The 26,244-nt window shown below is 44.6% G+C and overlaps 1 protein-coding gene across 1 annotated transcript; it reads left to right on the top strand.

Annotated features, from left to right (window-relative positions):
• Positions 1–1,230: 1,230 nt before the first annotated feature.
• Positions 1,231–24,603, top strand: mllt1a (MLLT1 super elongation complex subunit a; the record flags this gene model as incomplete). Its single annotated transcript, XM_083648330.1, has 11 exons — positions 1,231–1,423; positions 2,613–2,695; positions 10,545–10,688; positions 10,932–11,048; positions 15,301–16,011; positions 19,614–19,701; positions 19,878–19,989; positions 20,322–20,418; positions 21,950–22,018; positions 24,126–24,197; positions 24,475–24,603. The coding sequence occupies 11 exons, from the start codon at positions 1,231–1,233 to the stop codon at positions 24,601–24,603; spliced, it is 1,815 nt and encodes a 604-aa protein (XP_083504456.1).
• Positions 24,604–26,244: the final 1,641 nt, after the last annotated feature.

The following is a 26,244-nucleotide window of genomic DNA, read 5'->3' as shown; positions in this document are numbered from 1 at the left end:
CGCATTATCACATCCCTGATTTGGTGGAGTCCTTGGGTGTGTGTGGTGGTGTAGGGTGACTGGAGGGACTCCATGGCTGCCTGCATGCGGAGGGTGTGGTGGAGAGTCTGGAGTTTAAGGGCATTACTGCCACAGAATGGCCGGGCGACACGCCAGGCAGAGGTGGTCTGCGGGAGACTGTGTGTCTGTCTGTGTGTGAGGGAGCGAGCCTGAGCCTGGGAGTGCCAGACCAGACCAGCTCATCTCAATCCTGTCCCCTCTCTAATCCCCCCACTCAGGCCCAGCTCACGAGCTGCTCAGTGAAGGGGCCAAATCCCCCACATTCTTCAGCCCTCCCCTGGACATAAAGTGCCTTTTCTGTCCCCTCTCGTACCCCCCCCCCCCCCCCCCCCCGCCCCCTTGTTCCCCTCCCCACTCCATCTCCAAAAAGCCTCTTCACTTGCTATCCCCGATCATCACCTCACACACACCACCATCGCAGATCATCACCACCATCACAGATCACCTCTTTGAGATCTGTCCGCTCGCCCGGGCTAATCGTTTCATTCACTTCCCGACACCAGGCCAGCTTTGCATTTGTCCAGGCTAAATGTGCAGCTCCGCCCCTCTCGTGTAAAGTACATCCACCAAAATGAGACATTTTTTACAGTGTACTTTGTCCAGGGGCCAAATCAGGAATCGGTGAATAATGGCCTCTTGATTTGTCTCACTACAGGATTTGTTGATGTTCGTTTCCTAAATCAGCTCGTGAGTGAGTGAGTGAGTGACGCTGTTACTGTAGAGCGCTGCATCTTTGCCTCACACACCCTATAATCAAGAGGGAGTTATTAACCGCCTGCGGAGTGGCATTACAACCAGCGAGACTGTTCCTATTCCTTATTCCACTGTTATTATGTTATTATAATGTGCCATAGGCAGGGTTGAAGTGGAGGCTGACAAATCTTTTTTGTGATAGAAATTTACAGTATAGATCATAGCAAGTCATATCAAACTTATGCAAGTTACACGAAAATGGTGTTTAAAGAAAATAAAAGCATGCATTTGAAAGAAAAAAGTAAACAAAAATCGTATTTTACTTGCTCAACAACAACCCACTTGTTCCACCCGACTAAATTGAGGCAATGCACACAGGTCAGTGCTGCCTTGAGTTTTGGACTTTGTTGGCCATGCTTCTGCATAAAGGCTGGGTTTAGTCATATATCTGACCTTTGACCTTTGTGTTTCTCCCTAATGCCTCTGCAGTGCACGGTGCAGGTGAAGCTGGAGTTGGGTCACAGGGCCCAGCTAAGGAAGAAGGTGACATCAGAGGGCTTCACCCACGACTGGATGGTGTTTGTCCGAGGGCCAGAGACCGGCGACATCCAGCACTTTGTAGATAAGGTTGTCTTTCGGCTGCACGAGAGTTTCCCCAAACCCAAGAGAGGTACAATGAGGGCAGAACAACATATGAACACGCACATGCACACACACACACACATACACATACACATACACGCTAGGGGTGTCAAAAATAATCGATTATAAGATGCATCGCGATGCGGACATGCACGATTCTGCATCGATTCACAAATGTCAAAAATCGATTATTAAAAAAAGATCTTTTTTTTTTTTTTTTATAATCAAATAAAATATAATGGAAGTACATGCAGTTGTTTATTTTAATTATGGATCATAATACAATGCAATTCCAAATGCACTTTTATTTTAAAAGTAGCCACACAGTGAGAAAAAAGGAAGTGAGAAAAAATAAATCATGTATTGCGGAAAAAAGGGATGCATCGATTTAAGATGCATTGAGATGCATCGATAATCGTAATCGAATCGAATCGTAGCCCTCTGAATCGGAATCGAATCGTGAGGCCAGTGAAGATTCACAGCCCTAATACACGCACACACACACACACACACACACACACACACACACACACACACACACACACACACACACACACACACACACACTCTCTCTCTCTCTAATGGTGCAAGTTGGACCTCACTCGTGTTTTATTAGACTGTTTTGTTTATCCCCACTATCTATGATTGATATCCAGAATTTATTTTGATCTTGATATTGATATATTACACATCTACTAATTATCATTAATTTAGACAACACAATGGATCACAATAACTCAATCATTAAAAGCTATAATATATACTTATTGCCCGTCGCTAAATGAAACTCAGTCCACAGTCAGACTCAGTAGTAAGAATGATACAAGCTTAAACACTGTAACATCTATCAGCCATCAGAATGATACAAGCTTAAACACTGTAACGTCTATCAGCCAACAGAATGATACAAGCTTAAACACTGTAACATCTATCAGCCATCAGAATGATACAAGCTTAAACACTGTAACATCTGTCAGCCATCAGAATGATACAAGCTTAAACACTAACATCTGTCAGCCATCAGAATGATACAAGCTTAAACACTGTAACATCTGTCAGCCATCAGAATGATACAAGCTTAAACACTGTAACATCTGTCAGCCATCAGAATGATACAAGCTTAAACACTGTAACATCTATCAGCCATCAGAATGATACAAGCTTAAACACTGTAACGTCTATCAGCCATCATGTAATGTAACTGTGTTTGTCTGCAGTATGCAAGGACCCACCGTACAAAGTGGAGGAGTCGGGCTACGCAGGCTTCCTCATGCCCATCGATGTCTACTTCAAGAACAGGGTGAGATGATCTGCCATTCATAGAGAACTGTACATATTCACGAGTTTCCTGGTGAGACCGTGGGTGCTTCCATGACACCCTCCTCCCTCCCTGCTTCCATGACACCCTCCCTCCCTGCTTCCAGCTGCCGGCTGCCTGTTTCCGCCCAGGACCGTTCATAGCGAAAGAGACTGAAAATAATCATAATAATTGTTGTGACTTTGTACCTACCTATGTCTTGTAATGGAGCCCCCCAGCACAATAATTTCACACGTGCATAATTGTACACCGCAGTGACAATATAGTGAATCTTGAAAGAGAGAGACCGCTAAAGCTACGTTCAATGACCAAATAATAAGAGTTCTGGTTTGGACGTTAATCCTTCAAAACAAAAGCGGCCACTATGCAACCACATACTATTTTTAGCAATTTCGGCTCAAATAAGCCCGTACAGTACGAGTGAATTGACATTCACCTCGTTTTTGTAAAATATCACCGCTATGCAACCACACAACGTTACTATTTTTTGCCATTTCGGATCAAATAAGCCAAACAGCGGCGTGCACGTCCTTGCTAGTGAAAAAGATGTAAACAGGAAGTCAACAACCGGCAACCGCTGAGAATCATGGGAAACGTAAGGCCAGGAATAAGGTGAATAACATGACTTTATGAACTGTCCATACCATGACTTTATGAACTGTCCATATACCATGACTTTATGAACTGTCCATATACCATGGCTTTATGAACTGTACATATACCATGACTTTATGAACTGTCCATATACCATGGTTTTATGAACTGTACATATACCATGACTTTATGAACTGTCCATACCATGACTTTATGAACTGTCCATATACCATGGCTTTATGAACTGTACATATACCATGACTTTATGAACTGTCCATACCATGACTTTATGAACTGTCCATATACCATGGCTTTATGAACTGTACATATACCATGACTTTATGAACTGTCCATACCATGACTTTATGAACTGTCCATATACCATGACTTTATGAACTGTCCATATACCATGGCTTTATGAACTGTCCATATACCATGGTTTTATATGAACTGTCCATATACCATGGCTTTATGAACTGTACATATACCATGACTTTATGAACTGTCCATACCATGACTTTATGAACTGTCCATATACCATGACTTTATGAACTGTCCATATACCATGGCTTTATGAACTGTCCATATACCATGGTTTTATATGAACTGTCCATATACCATGACTTTATGAACTGTCCATATACCATGGCTTTATGAACTGTCCATATACCATGGCTTTATGAACTGTCCATATACCATGGCTTTATGAACTGTACATATACCATGGTTTTATGAACTGTCCATATACCATGGTTTTATGAACTGTCCATATACCATGGCTTTATGAACTGTCCATACCATGACTTTATGAACTGTACATATACCATGGCTTTATGAACTGTACATATACCATGGTTTTATATGAACTGTACATATACCATGGCTTTATGAACTGTACATATACCATGGTTTTATATGAACTGTCCATATACCATGGTTTTATGAACTGTACATATACCATGACTTTATGAACTGTCCATATACCATGACTTTATGAACTGTACATATACCATGGCTTTATGAACTGTCCATATACCATGACTTTATGAACTGTCCATATACCATGACTTTATGAACTGTACATATACCATGGTTTTATATGAACTGTACATATACCATGGTTTTATATGAACTGTACATATACCATGGCTTTATGAACTGTCCATATACCATGACTTTATGAACTGTACATATACCATGGTTTTATATGAACTGTACATATACCATGGTTTTATATGAACTGTACATATACCATGACTTTATGAACTGTCCATACCATGACTTTATGAACTGTCCATATACCATGGCTTTATGAACTGTCCATATACCATGGTTTTATATGAACTGTCCATATACCATGGCTTTATGAACTGTACATATACCATGGTTTTATGAACTGTACATATACCATGACTTTATGAACTGTACATATACCATGACTTTATGAACTGTACATATACCATGGTTTTATATGAACTGTCCATATACCATGGCTTTATGAACTGTACATATACCATGGTTTTATGAACTGTACATATACCATGGCTTTATGAACTGTACATATACCATGGCTTTATGAACTGTACATATACCATGACTTTATGGGTTGAAATCCTATCTCATGCAGTGTTGCCGAACTGTTGCCGAATAATAATAATAATAATTAGGGATGGGCCTCGAATTTCGAATTTTCGAATAATCGTTGTTATTATCAAGGTCGACTTTTATTATTGAAAGTCGAAATTCAAAAAAAAAAAAATGTTAAAAAAAAAAAAAATTGTGTGTGTGAGTGAAATGTTGCATTGTCTCCCCTGATTCTAAGTATAGTCGAATCGCTTGGTTTGAGCAAGTAAAACAATTTTTATAAGCATTTTAAGCAAGGTTTATGGAAAAATGAATGGCGGATGAAATCCCATGAAGAGGGAGAGGGGGTGACTTTGGCACCCCTTTGGCACTCAGACCTGAGCCTACTAAATATTTAATGAACCACTCATGATTGTCAAAACGTTTTTTTATTTTAGAAAATGTCAATGTCATGTAACATGTTCTTTACTTCAGTGGTGCGATGCTTGTTAGAGCTAAAAATCCACAGCAGAAGCTTTTTCTATTAATTAATAAAGCCTTAGACTCACTCACAAAATACGTTTTTTATTTTCGATTAAAAGTCGACAGCGAATTTCGAATAGTGTTTTTGCTAGAAATGCCCATCCCTAATAATAATAAAACAACAATAATACTAATAATAATAATTAATAATAATACGAATACTAATAATAATCATAATAATAATTATTATTATTATGAAAAAGAGATCAGAATGAGGTGCTACAGAGAGATCTCCCTACTCTACCCCTGTCTGCGAGCCAGACTGTCACTCAGGATATGAGCCAGTGTCACATGGTTATTCCACCCTCAGATCAAGTTCCCTCTGCTCCTCAAGCTTTCACCCGAAATCAGATCTCATGGCTTGTCTCTGCGTCTGCGACAAGCTGTCAACACCACAGTCACACCAGACGTGGACAGTTGTCTCTGCGTCTGTGACAAGCTGTCAACACCACAGTCACACCAGACGTGGACAGTTGTCTCTGCGACAAGCTGTCAACACCACAGTCACACCAGACGTGGACAGTTGTCTCTGCGACAAGCTGTCAACACAACAGTCACAGCAGACGTGGACAGTTGTCTCTGCGACAAGCTGTCAACACAACAGTCACAGCAGACGTGGACAGTTGTCTCTGCGACAAGCTGTCAACACCACAGTCACAGCAGACGTGGACAGTTGTCTCTGCGACAAGCTGTCAACACCACAGTCACAGCAGACGTGGACAGTTGTCTCTGCGACAAGCTGTCAACACAACAGTCACACCAGACGTGGACAGTTGTCTCTGCGACAAGCTGTCAACACCACAGTCACAGCAGACGTGGACAGTTGTCTCTGCGACAAGCTGTCAACACCACAGTCACAGCAGACGTGGACAGTTGTCTCTGCGACAAGCTGTCAACACCACAGTCACAGCAGACGTGGACAGTTGTCTCTGCGACAAGCTGTCAACACAACAGTCACACCAGACGTGGACAGTTGTCTCTGCGACAAGCTGTCAACACAACAGTCACAGCAGACGTGGACAGTTGTCTCTGCGACAAGCTGTCAACACCACAGTCACAGCAGATGTGGACAGTTGTCTCTGCGACAAGCTGTCAACACCACAGTCACAGCAGACGTGGACAGTTGTCTCTGCGACAAGCTGTCAACACAACAGTCACAGCAGACGTGGACAGTTGTCTCTGCGACAAGCTGTCAACACCACAGTCACAGCAGACGTGGACAGTTGTCTCTGCGACAAGCTGTCAACACCACAGTCACAGCAGACGTGGACAGTTGTCTCTGCGACAAGCTGTCAACACAACAGTCACACCAGACGTGGACAGTTGTCTCTGCGACAAGCTGTCAACACCACAGTCACAGCAGACGTGGACAGTTGTCTCTGCGACAAGCTGTCAACACCACAGTCACAGCAGACGTGGACAGTTGTCTCTGCGACAAGCTGTCAACACCACAGTCACAGCAGACGTGGACAGTTGTCTCTGCGACAAGCTGTCAACACAACAGTCACACCAGACGTGGACAGTTGTCTCTGCGACAAGCTGTCAACACAACAGTCACACCAGACGTGGACAGTTGTCTCTGCGACAAGCTGTCAACACAACAGTCACAGCAGATGTGGACAGTTGTCTCTGCGACAAGCTGTCAACACAACAGTCACACCAGACGTGGACAGTTGTCTCTGTGACAAGCTGTCAACACAACAGTCACAGCAGACGTGGACAGTTGTCTCTGCGACAAGCTGTCAACACAACAGTCACACCAGATGTGGACAGTTGTCTCTGCGACAAGCTGTCAACACAACAGTCACACCAGACGTGGACAGTTGTCTCTGTGACAAGCTGTCAACACAACAGTCACAGCAGATGTGGACAGTTGTCTCTGCGACAAGCTGTCAACACAACAGTCACACCAGACGTGGACAGTTGTCTCTGTGACAAGCTGTCAACACAACAGTCACAGCAGACGTGGACAGTTGTCTCTGCGACAAGCTGTCAACACAACAGTCACACCAGATGTGGACAGTTGTCTCTGCGACAAGCTGTCAACACAACAGTCACACCAGACGTGGACAGTTGTCTCTGTGACAAGCTGTCAACACAACAGTCACACCAGATGTGGACAGTTGTCTCTGCGACAAGCTGTCAACACAACAGTCACACCAGACGTGGACAGTTGTCTCTGTGACAAGCTGTCAACACAACAGTCACACCAGACGTGGACAGTTGTCTCTGTGACAAGCTGTCAACACAACAGTCACAGCAGACGTGGACAGTTGTCTCTGCGTCTGTGACAAGCTGTCAACACAACAGTCACACCAGACGTGGACAGTTGTCTCTGCGTCTGTGACAAGCTGTCAACACAACAGTCACACCAGACGTGGACAGTTGTCTCTGCGACAAGCTGTCAACACAACAGTCACACCAGACGTGGACAGTTGTCTCTGTGACAAGCTGTCAACACAACAGTCACAGCAGATGTGGACAGTTGTCTCTGCGACAAGCTGTCAACACCACAGTCACAGCAGATGTGGACAGTTGTCTCTGTGACAAGCTGTCAACACAACAGTCACAGCAGACATGGACAGTTGTCTCTGTGACAAGCTGTCAACACAACAGTCACAGCAGATGTGGACAGTTGTCTCTGTGACAAGCTGTCAACACAACAGTCACACCAGACGTGGACAGTTGTCTCTGCGACAAGCTGTCAACACAACAGTCACAGCAGATGTGGACAGTTGTCTCTGTGACAAGCTGTCAACACCACAGTCACAGCAGATGTGGACAGTTGTCTCTGTGACAAGCTGTCAACACAACAGTCACACCAGACGTGGACAGTTGTCTCTGCGACAAGCTGTCAACACAACAGTCACAGCAGATGTGGACAGTTGTCTCTGCGTCTGTGACAAGCTGTCAACACAACAGTCACACCAGACGTGGACAGTTGTCTCTGTGACAAGCTGTCAACACAACAGTCACAGCAGATGTGGACAGTTGTCTCTGCGTCTGTGACAAGCTGTCAACACAACAGTCACAGCAGACGTGGACAGTTGTCTCTGTGACAAGCTGTCAACACCACAGTCACAGCAGACGTGGACAGTTGTCTCTGCGACAAGCTGTCAACACAACAGTCACAGCAGACGTGGACAGTTGTCTCTGCGACAAGCTGTCAACACCACAGTCACAGCAGACGTGGACAGTTGTCTCTGTGACAAGCTGTCAACACAACAGTCACAGCAGACGTGGACAGTTGTCTCTGCGACAAGCTGTCAACACAACAGTCACACCAGACGTGGACAGTTGTCTCTGTGACAAGCTGTCAACACAACAGTCACAGCAGACGTGGACAGTTGAGCAGAGTTCTTCTCTGGGTGTTGTTAAATTGTCTCTTTGAAGTGTTGTTTTGGGATTGGGAAAAGTGACGGCTGCTGTTTTGGCCAGAATCGTTCTTCAGTTCCATTGTGGTTAATGATGAGCTGTTGTGGTGACCGTTACAGGAAACTGCCTCAATCCTATTCTGAGCCGGGGCCGTTTGACAGCTCTGCCGCAACTGTGTAACAATAGAGTAACTGCTTGATCAGACACACAATACAAATTGCTACGAGAAGTGTGTGTGTGTGTGTGTGTGTGTGTGTGTGTGTGTGTGTGTGTGTGTGTGTGAGACGTGTGTGTGTAAGAGAGAGAGAGAGGGAGTGTTTGCTGTTAAAGGATAATTTCGTTTTTTTTTCCAACCTGGACCCTATTTTCCACACATGTAGTATGTGTCTTATAAACTCATCGTGACACATTTTTTTCAAATTGGTCAAGTACTCACCGAGATAGCCTTGTTTACAGCTGGAGCAATGTGCTCAAACAACTACACAGTGTAGCCGAGTCGGGCAATTGCGCACCGCAAACTCAAACTGTCAATAGTGTCTTGCAACATGGAAATGACTCTATATATATTTAGCTGATTGATGGATAGTTTCCCATTCAGTCCCTCTGGTTTTGGCCGCTTTTTCCAGTTCACTTTTGGGACATGGAAGAGTCTCCAGCACAGCGCTGTTGATGAGATGAGAGAGGGGAAATCCTCCGTGGTGACACAGCGCGAGCTTCGCTGTCTTGCTGGTTGCCCCTCTGTCTGCAGCTCCTCTGTCTCTCTCTCTCTCTCTCTCTCTCTCCTCGCCTGCTCGTACGCCCCGGAGAATAATATTCACGTAGGAGTCGTCTCCATGCGGTCTTGGTCTCGACTCGGGCTCGATTCACCGATCACTCGATCTGGACTTGGACTCGACCAAGGCGGACTCGACTACAGCTCTGCTATTTTGGTTGTGGGTTTTATACACTTTCTGTAATAAAACATCTCAAAGCATCAATCTTATTATCATATGGGGGACCGCGGGACAAAATCCTATGAAATGGGCGTCCGTGGTCTAATCTTTGTCAGTTTAGGGGTCCTTCATGTGGAAAAGTTTGAGAACCACTGATCTATATACAATCTGATATGCGATGTTTCTATGTAATTTACTTGAACTCGATGGGGGAAAAATGTGTCTAGGAAGATCAAGTCAAAATACAGATCTGTCAAAATACAGAAAGGAAGTAGGAAGAGCGCGCAGAGCTGAATCCAAGCCCGCATTTACAGTACGAGAGAGGACATTTCTGTTTATAAAATCTGTCATGAGTGTTTTAATGCCTCTTCCTCCACTTTCATTGTCCTGCTTCTTATATGCCGTTGGCATACAGTGATCAGGCTCAGTCCACTGTTTGCCTTTTTCAATCTCAACTTCTCTCAGGAATGTTAGTCCTTTATCAGCGTTATCACTGCAGGCTCCAGGTACGTCTGTCTGTGTGTCTTGTTGACTTCCAGGGTGATGGTTCATTCTCTTACTGTTATCCAGTTGATATGCTGGGGGGGGGGGGGGGGGGTGATAAGATCTGGCTGGATGCCACAGAGCACCCAGCTAGCTTGTATCTTGTGTTGTGAAATACATAGGCACGGAGAGCTGACCGTGTCTATGCATCTCGGACCGATACGCAAAAAACACAAACAGAAAATGACCTCGTCACGTCTGATAAAATTGTTTCAAGAGGGTTCAAATTCACACCGATTAGCTCAATAAAACAACTCTTTTATTCTGCTGTCTTCTTCCAGGAGGAGCCAAAGAAGGTGACCTTCAACTATGACCTATTCCTCAACTTGGAGGGCAACCCCCCTGTCAACCACCTGCGCTGCGAGAAGCTCACCTTCAACAACCCCACCAAAGAGTTCAGGAGGAAGCTGGTCAAGGCTGGAGGGGTGAGGCTACCTGACTGGACGGAGAACTGACAGGCTGGCCGCAAGCTAGCAGAACTTGAAATATGCCGTGTGTTTATCTTGGTGTTGGTGGAGTCAATAGTAGCAGCAGCTACTGTGTACATATGATGTACAGTCACTTTAACAACGTGGAAACCGCAAGACCTTTTTGATTGTGTTATTGGCTATAACTCTTGTCTCTCTCGTTTCTTTCTTTCTTTCTTCCCTGTCCTTTCCATCATGCAGGTAATGGTGGTTCCAGAGGGGACCGAAGCCGTATCGAGGCCCAGTCCAGACTACCCCATGCTCCCCACCATCCCCCTGTCTGCCTTCTCAGACCCCAAGAAGACCAAGACCTCGCACGTGTCAAAGGTCAGTGGGGCTCGCCAAACGGACTAGAAACAGCCCGTTCACTGCTGCAGACATGCCTTTTTCATTCTCAGGAGGTAGAGCGGGTCGTCCACTAATCGCTTTGGATAAAAGAGGTCGGTGGTTCGATTCCCGGCTCCTCCGGTCTGCATGTCGAAGTGTCCTTGGGCAAGTGCCAGCACCTTGCGTGGTAACCTGTCGCCATCGGTGTATGAATGGGTGAATGTAGCTACTGACTGTAAAGCGCTTTTGGATAAAAGCGCTATATAAATGCAGGCCATTTACCATTTAATTGTGACGAGCTTTACTGTCTGTGTTGATCCCTGCACACAGGATAAGCCGTGTCCATAGCACTGACCCCCAAGTCACCTCACTAGCACTCGCAAGCTGTCGCAACCTACTCATTCATTTGGATTGGTTAACTTGAAAGACTGTCACAAGTTTGTTATCTTTCCAATCAGTTAATTTCATTGACCTTTTATGGAAAAGGGTATTGAAAAATGACAAAATCAACAATGTTATGCACTGAACAAAATCACTAAATCGATCATGGTTTCAGAATATAGGCAGACTCAGACTTCGGATCACTATTGAGTACTGACTACTACATGTTTTGTTTTGCATATACGCATGCAGTGGTATTACTCACTCAGTTGATCTACCAGGAGAAGCACACATAACGTTTTACCAACCTTTCCTAGACCAGTACTGTGGTAAGGTCTTTGTGTTTGACTGAGATGTCAATTGGAACTTGCCTTTCAAAACGTTAGAAGCTTTGCATATTTGTTTTTGCATTTTGCTAAGCTTATGTCTATTCAAATCCACTAAGTGTTTTACTATACAAATTACATTTCCTCACATAAGGTGAAGAAGAATTAATCATGTGTTTGTTGACATATGAGTCAACATAATCGGATACTTTTTTTGATACCTTTCAAGTCTTAAAGACCCAAGTTGCCGTATAGTTACTGGTGAATATCTTTGTTCAAACTAGATTGAGCTAGCAAAGCGGCTTGTATAACAGTTGTGGTGTTCGTTGAATTTGGTCAATGCTAATGATGACACATTTCCCTGGCTAACAGGCTACAATAGGCTCTTTCACACCGGCCTTGAAAGCCGAAAAATGCACGGAAAATAGGATTCGCGCCTCCGATGTGAAAGTCGTGAACGCGCTTTGGTGGACAATTGTTTTACACCTTTTGTCCCGCGACGGTAGGTAGTAACAGCGCCGGGTTACCTGGCAACCCGCCTCCATTTGAAAGCGTCGTCGCAGCGAGCCGGAAAAGGTGCGAATGGTCTGCTCTAGGGATGTTCATCAATTATCGAAAATCGATAATCGATCGTTAAGGATTGGAATCGATCCTGTGGCATTTGGATCGATTTTTTAATTGTTAAAAAAAAAAAAAAAAAAAAAAAAATTTTGGGACTAGGTTTGGGTGGAATTCGTTCCTCCTCGCCCCACTCCATTGCACAGCCGACTAACGTGAGGTGGAGCTTCATATAGTCTCTAGTTTTCTGGCTGGGCACGGGCCTTTGTGCCAACAAAACTGTTTTAAACATGAGAAATTCACACCGGCATGTGCCGGGGACAGCAGTGTTGGAGAGGAGACACATTGAAATAAAGAGTTCATTGAGGAGAACACGTTGTCTTTCGTATTTTCTGCCATAGGCATTCATTTTGTTAAAAAAAAAAAAAAAAAAAAAAAAAAAAATTGAAAATATTGAAAATTTTCTAAGTATTAATAAAATCGATAATCGATAATTGATCGTTAATTCTCACCGATTATCGATTTTGGAAAATTTTCAAAATGAACATCCCTAGTCTGCTCATTCATAAAAAGCTTACAGGGGAAATCACCTCATGTATCAAGAAAGTGCAGGAGTGAAAGTAAAAAAAGTAGCCTATACAATCATGACTGCAGGGACGCCAGGAGGAATGCTCCGTGCGGTTAGGCTTTATGCTCAAACGATGTTGACATTAGTAGGTACTAGGGATGTCAATTTTCGGTTAATTTCACTTTCGATTAACCGACGCTAATAATCGATTAACCTATCGGTTAATTCATAATTTTTTAATATTAATTTTTTTTTTTTTTTTTTTTTTTTTTTTTTTTTTTTTTTTTTTTTTTTTTTTTTTTTTTGTCTATTTACTCAATGAACTCATGCCCAAACAAGGCGTGTCTATTTAGATGCTGAAATGTTAATGCTTTTTGTGTTAGAATTTCTAACACAAAAAGCATTAACAAGCATTAACAAAAAGCATCAACATTTCAACACAAATTCTTTTTGTGTTAGAATTTCTAACACAAAAAGCATTAACATTTCAGCATCTAAATAGACACGCCTTGTTTGGGCATGAGCTCATTGAGTAAATAGACCAAAAAAAAAAAAAAATTTTTTTTTTTTTTTTTTTTTTTTTTTTAATATTAACTGATAGACCGACAGCAATAACCGAACAACGACGTTAGCGACGGTTAATCGATTAACGGTTAACCGTTGACATCCCTAGTAGGTACAATTAACGGATATAATAATAAGCTTCAGAGGGCTATAGCTGTCTGTGGCGAGTTGGTCTGAGGTTATTCCCTCTCGAAATCAGCTATGTGCATTCCCTTACAAAAACTACTAACGTTAAGTAGTCATGTGCATTTATAGCCTATACTATTCCCCCGACGAACGTTATGCAGACTGCAGCTGTTTGATATGCGGGCGCTCGTTCGTTCATCATACAGTAGCCTATACTAACCTATGAAAATATTAATTTGGGCTAGGAGGAGCTGGAAATCCCTCCGCTCGCCTTTCAATCCGGGAGCAGGGGATTTCACCTGAAAGTACACAGCAGCACGGGAAAGTGGCCGTGCTGCTTGGCTCTGTGTGAAAGCAATTTATGATACTGCAAGCAGCTGACAACAGTCTGATAGCTAAGCTATCGGTAGCAATAGAGTAGAGTGGATCTGTTCTTGACAATACATTGTTGAATGATGTGGTTATCTTGATTGTCCAGGACTGTAGAAAATGTACTGCAACAGCTGATGCTGCACACAGCTACCTAGGTGCTGTGTGTCTGTGCATGTGTTCACATAATGACCAAATAGAGAAACTCATAGTGGCTCCTCTTTCTATTTTGGGTGAGGCGAACACAGAGCAACACAATATAGAATTAACCAATTAAATGTACATGCATTGGTCTCATTTTTCTACAGCTATTTTACTATGCTATCAAAACAAGTGTAGGAATGACACAGCGAGGTGTTGCTGCTGTAGTTGGGGAAAATTGCTGCTTGAGCCATTCTCCATGAATCTAAATCTGTTCAGAGGACAAAATCATCAGTAGAGTTCCTGCTCCGTGCTCCACCTGTAGGTCACAACTTAAGTCCGTGTCATTCTACTTGTATGTTACTTCAACACGTTCATTGACAATATCCAATGTAGGATTGCAATGTGACTTGCCTCCTGTCATCCAACATCTAAGCCCTGTTCGGAATCGGTCCCTATGACACTGGACTATTTAGTGTGTCGCCATTTCTTTTATAGTGTCCGTATTCTCAACTGTTAATTTGATTCACTATTTAGTCCACTATAAAATACCCACAATGCACAGCGATTTCTAGTGAACGGCGAATGTACCCTACATTTTCGCCAGTGTGTGTACCACGATGCAATGCGGTTGTCTTTACCGAAGGAGAAGAAGAAAGTCGTTAGCTCGCGAGCTAACAAGCTTGTGAGCTACTTGACCAGCAAAGCTTGCTAGTAGGAGACAGCACCATAGTTGACAAAACCACACATGCACGTAATTAGAATTTCAAACATTTATTTAGGATTTAGCAGTCAAAACATGCAACATCAACACTACCTGAGGACATCTCACTCTGCTCGCTGTGAGCTCAGTTGTTTATGTGATAGTGGGCGCGGATTGCTTGCGTCACGTGAATACCCGGCACATCTGGTGACGCAATGATCTCCAGGAAAACAATCTGTGTAGTGTCCCAAACTCATTTAGATCATTCCCCATATAGTTCACTATATGATCAACACTATATGGGGAATAGTGAGTGAGTGAATGAGTGAACGATTCCGAACGTGGCTCTAGAGTCTGTGGCCTTGTCTGCTTCCCTCTTGTTTAAGTATGCAGGCAGTTGAGCTGTGTTCTCCTTTGGGGCCTGGGCTGAGTGCTCAGAGAGCAGCGTGGTTCTGAAGAAGATGCCGGTGCTCATCATCATCCACCTCTTTCCTCTCTCTCCAGGAGCCCAGCAAAGAAGGTAGCGGCGGCAGCAGCAAAGGACCCAAGCCCCACAAGGTGACCAAGGAGCACCGCGAGCGACCGCGTAAAGACTCTGAGAGCAAAGGCCCGACGAAAGGGGACAACGAGCGCGACGGAGGCGGCAAGACCGGGCGCGATCCTTCCTCCTCCTCCTCCTCTTCCTCTTCCAAGAAGCCAGCAGAGATCAAAGTGAAAGACGAGGGCAAGGGCCTGCCCAAGGCCGCGTTCAAGGAGCCTAAACTCACCCTGAAGGAGGCCAAGATGGAGGGCATGTCCCCTAAGGGAGGGGGGGCTGGAGGAGGAGGAGGAGGGGGCGGCGGAGGGGGAGGGGGAGGGTCTGCCGAGACTAAAGTCCCGGGGAAACGACCCTCCACGGTGGAGTCTCCCAAGCCCAGCGCCAAGAAGCAGAAGAAGGGCAGCTCTGAGGGGCCGAAGGGGCCCGCCGCCGCCACCACCACGACCACCACCACCACCACCACCACAGGGGCCTTCACGGGAACCTCTCCGCGCGTCTCCTCGTCGTCTGCAGCCAGCCAGACGTACACAGACAAGAAGCCTCCCAAGGAGAAGGAGAAGGAGAAGGAGAAGGGCCGCTGGGTCAAAGGCAAAACTGACACACAGGAGCTGAAGGAACCCAAGAAGCTTCCAGAGTCTGATGACTCCAACTCAGAGGATGAAGCCTCTTCGAAGTCAGAGGTACACGGGGCTTCACGGGCCTTTAACGCACATCTGATTGTCAGACATGTTTTTCTGTAGTCTCCGTGAGGTCAAGCAGATCCTTTACAGGAAGGATTTTATCACGTGTAGAATTTGTCCTAATGTACTAAATTTGCCATACTTGCCTGATATTCAGACTGAATGGCTATTTCAATTCCACTCCCTGAACCAGTCTCTAGTGACGGACCTTTCCAGATGCCTTTCAGTTACGCTTCAAACTTTAGTCCTGCCTACAAAGGTGCTGATTGGCTCGATTCCTTTTCCGATCGAGAAATCGCCTTTGAATAGAGTAACACCACCAGACTCTCTGAATCACTTTGAATAGAGTAACGCCACCAGACTCTCTGAATCACTATGAATAGAGTAACACCACCAGACTCTGAATCACTTTGAATAGAGTAACACCACCAGACTCTCTGACTCACTTTGAATAGAGTAACACCACCAGACTCTCTGAATCACTTTGAATAGAGTAACACCTTCAGACTCTGAATCACTTTGAATAGAGTAACAACACCAGACTCTGAATCACTTTGAATAGAGTAACACCTCCAGACTCTCTGAATCACTTTGAATAGAGTAACACCTCCAGACTCTGAATCACTTTGAATAGAGTAACACCACCAGACTCTGAATCACTTTGAATAGAGTAACACCACCAGACTCTGAATCACTTTGAATAGAGTAACACCACCAGACTCTGAATCACTTTGAATAGAGTAACACCACCAGACTCTGAATCACTTTGAATAGAGTAACACCACCAGACTCTGAATCACTTTGAATAGCGTAACACCACCAGACTCTGAATCACTTTGAATAGAGTAACACCTCCAGACTCTCTGAATCACTTTGAATAGAGTAACACCTCCAGACTCTGAATCACTTTGAATAGAGTAACACCACCAGACTCTGAATCACTTTGAATAGAGTAACACCACCAGACTCTGAATCACTTTGAATAGAGTAACACCACCAGGCTCTGAATCACTTTGAATAGAGTAACACCACCAGACTCTGAATCACTTTGAATAGAGTAACACCTCCAGACTCTCTGAATCACTTTGAATAGAGTAACACCACCAGACTCTGAATCACTTTGAATAGAGTAACACCACCAGACTCTGAATCACTTTGAATAGAGTAACACCACCAGACTCTGAATCACTTTGAATAGAGTAACACCACCAGACTCTCTGAATCACTTTGAATAGAGTAACACCACCAGACTCTGAATCACTTTGAATAGAGTAACACCACCAGACTCTGAATCACTTTGAATAGAGTAACACCACCAGACTCTGAATCACTTTGAATAGAGTAACACCACCAGACTCTGAATCACTTTGAATCGAGTAACACCACCAGACTCTGAATCACTTTGAATAGAGTAACACCACCAGACTCTCTGAATCACTTTGAATAGAGTAACACCACCAGACTCTGAATCACTTTGAATAGAGTAACACCACCAGACTCTGAATCACTTTGAATCGAGTAACACCACCAGACTCTGAATCACTTTGAATAGAGTAACACCACCAGACTCTCTGAATCACTTTGAATAGAGTAACACCACCAGACTCTGAATCACTTTGAATAGAGTAACACCACCAGACTCTCTGAATCACTTTGAATAGAGTAACACCTCCAGACTCTCAATCACTTTGAATAGAGTAACACCACCAGACTCTCTGAATCACTTTGAATAGAGTAACACCACCAGACACATTCAATCACTTTGAATAGAGTAACACCACCAGACTCTCTGAATCACTTTGAATAGAGTAACACCACCAGACTCTCTGAATCACTTTGAATAGAGTAACACCACCAGACTCTGAATCACTTTGAATAGAGTAACACCACCAGACACTCTCAATCACTTTGAATAGAGTAACACCACCAGACACTCTCAATCACTTTGAATAGAGTAACACCACCAGACACATTCAATCACTTTGAATAGAGTAACACCACCAGACACTCTCAATCACTTTGAATAGAGTAACACCACCAGACACTCTCAATCACTTTGAATAGAGTAACACCACCAGACACATTCAATCACTTTGAATAGAGTAACACCACCAGACTCTCTGAATCACTTTGAATAGAGTAACACCTCCAGACTCTCTGAATCACTTTGAATAGAGTAACACCACCAGACTCTCTGAATCACTTTGAATACAGTAACACCACCAGACTCTCTGAATCACTTTGAATAGAGTAACACCACCAGACTCTCTGAATCACTTTGAATAGAGTAACACCACCAGACTCTCTGAATCACTTTGAATAGAGTAACACCACCAGACACTCTCAATCACTTTGAATAGAGTAACACCACCAGACTCTGAATCACTTTGAATAGAGTAACACCACCAGACACTCTCAATCACTTTGAATAGAGTAATGCCTACCCCACACTACAGGATTTTCAAATCCTTGAAGATTATAAAAATCTTGAGAGCCCACACACTACAGGACAGAGAGAGCCGATTTTTTAACATTTCAATCTTGGGACACACACACAATCGCGTCTGTTCAAACGCAACCCCACACACTAGAAGATTATGCCGAAGATTCACCTTGGAAGCAGGGCTCGACGTTAACTTTTAAAATGCCTATTCAGTGTGCGCACCGGGTGTAGTAGTAGTAATAATGATAATAATAATAATAATAATAATAATAATAATAATACATTTGTGTCATTTCGTTTTCTAAACAAATCTTATTTTTTGTTTTTATAATGCATTTGCACTGAAAGGATTTGTTTAACTAATATTTGCGCGGACAGCCGCGTCCATTCGGGGTGTAGGCCTACTGTGCACGGCCAGGCGAAAACCGTCTGCACAGGTGCCTTGTGGAGGGGGCGTCTGCTGATTTGACTCACTTTTCCGTGCGGACACTGCCGATGCGGGAAGCATATGAGACCTAAGCGCTTGTTGTAGGCTACATGCTTTGCAGTATAGCATTAGTTTTCCGTCCCGTTCAAAGACGCACGGGTATTTCACCTCGAGGACAATTTCCTCGTTCTTTGTTTCTGTGCGGGGCTGCGGGCGGACCAGATTATTTTGCGAAAAACTGTAATGGAAACGCAGCTACTACTGGCTCTCTGCTCAAGATGCAATCGCCTGTCGGGTTGTAAATATCTAACATGTTAGATATGCCCGATTGACAATCGGGAAGAGGCAGTCTTCCCGATTGTGAATCTTTGAACCCCACACACTACAGGATCTTTTGGGAAGATTATCTGCCCGACGCGCATCAAATCGGGAGCACCCCCGAGAAAATCGGGAGGGGGGAATCTTGACCATAATCTTGCAAATTATCCTGTAGTGTGGGGTAGGCATAACACCACCAGACTCTCTGAATCACTCAACCAAATCTCAAGAGGGTTGTGATTCAGGAGTCTGGAATCAGGGTAGATTCATCCATTTGTAATCCAAAGACAGACTAGAAGGTTTTGCCCTGTGTGACCTCATGAAATCCCATAACTGGGAATCTCTCACTCAGACTTGCTGGTCCCCCTATTCATCTATCTCCTTTCTTCTCCTCCCTTCCTCTCTTTACAGCAGTCGGCCCCCTCCAGTCCTTCGAACTCCAGCTCCAGCTCTGGCTCGAGTTCAGACTCGGACTTTGAGCCGGGACAGAAACCAGGACAAGGTAGGCCAAGTTGTAGAGATCAGCGCTCCAACCATTTTCACTTAAAAGACAGATTGAACGTGGAGGATTTAGCTGTAGCAAGGGACTGTAGTTAGGACTTCTGAGCAATAGGGTTGAAGTTGGCGCTATTGCAGGTGAACCTCAGAGAGAGGTAATGGTGGTTCTTCTCTTCACAGGCCCTTTACGTTCCATGGTGGAGGAAATCCAGTCGGAAGAGTCGGATGATGACGACAGCAGCTCGGAGGAGGAGACTCCCGTCAAGACCAACCCCCCCAACCGTGACTCTCGGTCAGTCTCTCTTCCTCTTCCCCTCTCTTCCTCTTCCTCCCTCTGCTGTCTTTTATCTGACCTCATTCCTGTTGCTTTCTGTGTCTTGTGTTGTTTTACACGTTTGTGTCTCCGTCACAAATGACAGCATTGCAGGTGATTGATGAACGAAGGCCCTAACAAAGGAAAGGGTTGTAGTTGTTGATGGTTTTGAGCAGCAAGCCCACACTGACGCACACAAACACAGCAGGGCCAAATGCTACGCGGTATGACAATGTGCTCTTTCTGTCCGTCTGTGTGTGTGTGATTGACCTTTGACCTCTGCCCCCGCCCTGCCCCCCCCCCCCTGTCAGACTCAGCCTGGACAGCGAGAGTGACAGCAGTGACGGCTGTCACCCCAGTCGAGAACCCGCCCCTCCCCCGCAGAAACACAGCTCCTCCAATAACAAGGTGAGACGGACACAACTCTCAATGCCCTGTCCATTTTCTTTGTCTTACTGCCATGGGCTGGAAAACAAACTCATACATGGACATACACAGGACAGATACTGGACAGATACTGGACATACACAGGACAGATACTGGACAGATACTGGTCATACACAGGACAGATACTGGACATATACAGGACAGATACTGGACATACACAGGACAGATACTGGACATACACAGGACAGATACTGGACATACACAGGACAGATACTGGACATACACAGGACAGATACTGGACATGTACACAGGACAGATACTGGACATACACAGGACAGATACTGGACATACACAGGACAGATACTGGACATACACAGTAGGGGTGTCAAAATTAATCGGTTAATCGATGCATCGAGATGCGGACGTGTGAATCGAATCGTTGACAGATGAATCGTTTATGTTTAAATTTCTGTTGACATTCAGATTTTAATGCACTTTCTAAGTAAAAAAGGGACTTCATATTTATCTGACTGCTTGTATTAATTGATGAAAAGTAGCCATGTGCAGTAAAAATATAGAAAATTGAGGATTTGATACTTGGAGCTGCCATAGTTTGAGCTGTATCGAGATGCATCGTGGAATCGAATCGTTGACAGATGAATCATAATCGAATTGTGAGGCCAGTGAAGATTCACAGCCCTAATACACAGGACAGATACTGGACATACACAGGACAGATACTAGACATACACAGGACAGATACTGGACATACACAGGACAGATACTGGAGTTTAGCGGTACATGCTGTGTACACATTCAGGTGTGGTGCTATTCCTACTGATGGTGAATGGTGACGATGATATCGACGCGTTTAACCCATCCAGCAAATATTGTAACATCGGTTCTTGGGTGTTGAGCTCTCTCTCATCAGGACAAGAATACATGAAAATCACATTCAGGGGATTTCCCCACAACATAAATCCTACGCCTAAAATCATAACAGTTGACATGAGCTGCAGTTCCCAAAAGCATTTTGCCGCTTGTTATTATATTAATCTTTGTTCTTGTAAATGAATTGGACAAGCGCAATTTAGTTGTCAAGATGCATTGGGGGAAACCCACGCGTGAGGAATACTATTAAAACAGTAGTCGAGGGCACATGACTCATTTCTGTTGGTACGAGTCCGACCCAAAACAAAGAGTGAATCTGACAGAACCTAAAGCCCGTCCATTTTGGCAGACAGGCATGGAAACCTGGCTGGGACAGTCTCTCAGGACCGCACCGGCTTCCACTTTCATGTCCGCCGTCGTAATTGTTCGTGGTGCCCCAGATCTTTGCTCTTTGTCTCGTCTCCCTTTTGGCGGTTGGCCGTCGCATGTCAGCTGATCCATATCTGTGATGAAAAGTTAGTTTCACACCAGCAGCACCTCCTTCGCCTCTCTTCTTTATATTATACCCTCTATCTCTCTCTCTCTCTTTGATTTCTCTCTTCCCGCTCTTTCGTGTTCTTTCTCTTCCTCTGATCTCGTTGATTTCTCCGTCTGAGCGCAGGTGTCGGGCAGAAAGAGTCCAGATCCCTCGTTTCGCTCAGAGAAGGTGTTGAAGAAGGGATACGACAAGGTAGGAAGGGTAAATCAAAACTTTTTCTACCTAAACACTCACACACACACACACACACACACACACACACACACACACGCAATGTTACGTCAACCTACAGTTGAGTACATGAATGAATTCAAGATGGAGTCGTGGCCAGTGAATTGAGCCAGATGTGCAGCTATACTTTGGCCTATGAGCTCTTTAGGGGCCGTGTGATTTCTGCAATGCAGGAAAAAAGCGGCCCGGAATCACGGAATGGTAATAAAAAGGGAATCGACTGTAAAACATGGGATATTGGCTGAGATTGATCGAAGTAATTATCAAAATTAAAAGTAGACCTCCTTCTTGTAGTAACCTAGATGATTTCATAATTTCATAATTAAATAAAATAGGCCTATAGAAATAATTTCTGTTTTCGATTGGGGTGTTTTGAGGAAGGGTCAGTCTTTCCGTCCCAGGTCCTTTTTGTGTGGAGTTTGCATGTTCTCCCCGTGTTCCTGTGGGTTTTCTCTGGGTGCTCCGGTTTCCTCCCACCATCAAAAGACATGTATGTTAGGGTTGATACTCCTGTCAGTGCTCCTGACCAAGACATTGGCAAAAGAACTGGAGTTGGTCCCCGGGCGCTGCACTGCGGCTGCCCACTGCTCCTAGTTCTAGGAAGGTTCCTAGTAGAGGATGGGTCAAATGCAGAGGATGAATTTCCCCAAGGGGATAAATAAAGGATAACTAAACTCTTGCGTGGGACCCTTAGGTCACATCACATGTGAGAGAGAGCCAAGGCCATCTTGTCTCTGTCCGTGTCTGTACCGCTCCTTTCATTTCTCTGTTCCCGTCAATTGATTTTCAAAGACAGCTGTCGTCTCCAGTGGATTTTCATACATTTTGCTGGGCAGGAGTTCAAGGGGGTTGAACTTTTTCTAGATTGACGGATTCATCACCGTCCATTTAGCCAATTGGAATCGAGCAGGCGTCCCGACATAGCCCACGGGACAAGAACAACCCAATGGACAGAAGCATATCAGTTTATAATTCTGTCCATTTTCTGAAGGATCAGTGTGGCTGCCGGCTAACCCCTAAATTTAAATTGAATTTTTTAAATTTGGAAACCATTTAAATGGACTTTGGGGAAAAATCACTGATGATGTCAGTGATGATGTCGCCCTTCAGCTCGGCGAGGCCGCGCAGCGGCCAGGAATCGTGCCTAGTAAAATAAAACGACAAAAACAAGGGCAAGGGCTTGCCCTTACAAATATTGTATTCATTATAATTGTGTATTATTGTTGACAAAATAACAGATATAAAAAACAAAAATATACAAATGTTACTGTTGGAAACGTTGCCCATCTAAATATGTTCCTCGTCCTGCTGAGGCCTTAATACTAGGCGTGGGAATCACCAGATGCCCACGATACGATACTGCAACGATACTTGGGTCACGATACGATAGTATTGCGATACTGCGATATTTTCGATATTGCGATATATCGATATTGCGATATATTGAATATTGCGATATTTCGATATATTGCGATTTCTTACTTTTTCAACTGCAAATGATGTCCCCAAAGGAAAACTTTGTCAACATCTGGTTTATATAAGAACAATTTTTCAGTCTGTACATCTGACTTTTTATTTTATTGTTGTTTTTATTGTCAAGTAGACAGACCAACAACTTTCATAAAGTCATGTCATAGTTGCATGCACCTGACAAACTGAACTGTTTGTTACAGTCTACTTACAGTCCACCTTAACTGGATGTGTGTGTGGACTACTGTACTTATGTAGTTTTTGCAACTTCACTTCACTTAGACAAAACATTTTGTGCAGCCCATTCAGTAACTGGGGAATTTGTAAATGACTGTTATGACAAAACTGTTACTGTTAAAACAAAATGAAAATATGCTACCGTTTGTTTACTGCTGGCCTTGGAACTAAAGTTTATAGTAGCCCGGTGGCCTGGCATGGCCTAAAATTTTTTTTTTTTTTTTTTTTTTTTGCAATATCGATACAATATCGTCAGGCAAAATATCGCGATACTGTGGTGTATCGATTTTTTCCCCCACCCCTACTTAATACGCTATTAATGATGTTCCCTCTCCTCCTGCACCTCCCTCCCTTCCTGCAGGCCTACACAGAGGAGCTGGTCGACCTCCATCGCAGACTGATGGCTCTGAGGGAGCGCAATGTCCTACAGCAGGTGTGTGTCTGGAACACGTGTCGTCACTATTTCATCAATGTGATCTGAATTATGTGCTTCAATGCAACAATTAATCTAGATTGGAAAATTGCAACAATGTAGCAGAAGAACTAATGGCATTTTCGCAACTTGGTGCAGCATGCACAGCCATAGAGAATACATGGAGATTTTATCGCTGCGAGTTTTTCCCATGAATAAATTGCCCTTGGTCCGAAGGACACTTTGCGGTCACAGTACCGTAAATGATGGAGGCTCTCTCTCTCCCTCCCTCCCTCAGATCGTCAACCTGATCGAGGAGACGGGCCACTTTAACGTGACCAACACCACCTTTGACTTTGACCTCTTTTCACTGGACGAGTCGACCGTCCGCAAACTACAGAGCTACCTGGAGGCCACGGCCACGTGACAGGAGGCATGAAGCCGGGACGGAGACTCACACCTCCGTCGCAGCCGTTACTATTACAGACCTGCTTTATTATCACAGACCTAACTGATCGACCGGAAACAACTACCACACGCACACACACACACACACACACACACACTGGGGGAAGGGAGGGGAGGAGGTGTGAAGGGGAGCGCTGGCGCCGGCAGTGCGGGGCGGGCAGGAGAGAAGCTGCCCCACGCTGTCCGTTTATCTCAGACTGGAGGGCAGGAGTCGGCGAGCTGCGTCTCCAGTCAGGATTTTCACTACACGACTCTTTTTGAGTGTCAAGCCTGTCTGTGTGCAGCACTGTGGAATGCCACTGCTTCCCCCCCTCCTCCTCCTCCTCCTATTCCCCCTCCCCCACTCACACACTCCTTACTCGGCAGAACACTCCAGCCCCCCCCCCACACACACACACACACTCAGCTGGAGCTCGTTTCTCTCCGGACATTCCCTGAGTTGTGTGTGTGCGTGCGTGCGTGCAAGCATTGCTGAAGTGTGTGCGTGCCTGCGTGCACTGCTGAGGTGTGCATGTAGGGTTGCCAACAGTCCCGTATTAGCCGGGACATCCCGTATTTGGGTCAAAAGAGACGTGTCCCGTACGGGACGCCACTTGTCCCGTTTTTAAGGGAAGAGGCATATATATTGCGACCTGTCTGTCTGCTTGCCTGTGTGTTTGTGTGCTGTATGAGATAACGCGAAGGGCGCTAGGACCCTGGGGGTGCCGGCGTGCCGCAGCCGCTCAGTTGATGACAGGGGGCAGGCACAGCTGCACAGAGCGGGTGTGTGTGTGTGTGTGTGTGTGTGTGTGTGTGTGTGTGTGTGTGTGTGTGTGTGTGTGTGTGTGTGTGTGTGTGTGTGTGTGTGTGTGTGTGTGTGTGTGTGTGTGTGTGAGAGAGACTCTCAGGTGGGCGCGGCTATATTATTCAAGAGTAGCGTGTGGTGTGCCACAATCACTCATGTGGAAAAATGAGCGCACGACGTGGGCATGAAAGCGATGGAGACGGCGATGCAGGCCCCGGCCCTCCAAAAAAGAAAAGACTTTGTTCATATAGTAAAGTTTGGGAAGAGAAGTACACGTGGGTTAAGCTGACTGACTCCCCCCATGAAGGACACTTACAGACGTTTGTAGAAAAAAAAAAAAAAAACGTACAGATGTTTGTTTACTTATGGATATTTATGGAAATTAATACCCCATTTATAGCCTACTTTGTACCTGGCTAAATAAAATTTAGCAGTTCAGCAGTTATGTCATCTTCTTTGGTGTGTGATTATTTTCAAAGTCACATTTGAAAGACCAGATTCAAATCACACATTTGCAAACCTTTCAATATTATGTGAAATGTTTCTCTATCAAGGGAAATGGCAATAACAGCTAGTAATGAAAACAGAAAATAAACACTGTAAAGGGAATAACATAACACATTTTTTAGAGTTGAATGTTTTTTTTTTAATATCATAGCCCCGGGGGGGGGGGGGGGGGGGGTCCGACCGTCCCGTATTGCTGGGATGGAATGTTGGCAACCCTATGTGCATGTGCGTGCGTGCACTGCAGATGTGTGTGTGTGCGTGCATGTGCGTGCGAGCACTGCAGAGGTGTGCATGTGCGTGCGAACACTG

Source organism: Poromitra crassiceps, assembly GCF_964638095.1.
Source record: "Poromitra crassiceps genome assembly, chromosome: 12".
In the NCBI taxonomy this organism is placed as follows: Eukaryota; Metazoa; Chordata; class Actinopteri; order Beryciformes; family Melamphaidae; genus Poromitra; species Poromitra crassiceps.
The sequence above is the reverse complement of the archived record's forward strand: the minus strand, read 5'-3'. Positions and strand labels throughout refer to the sequence as shown.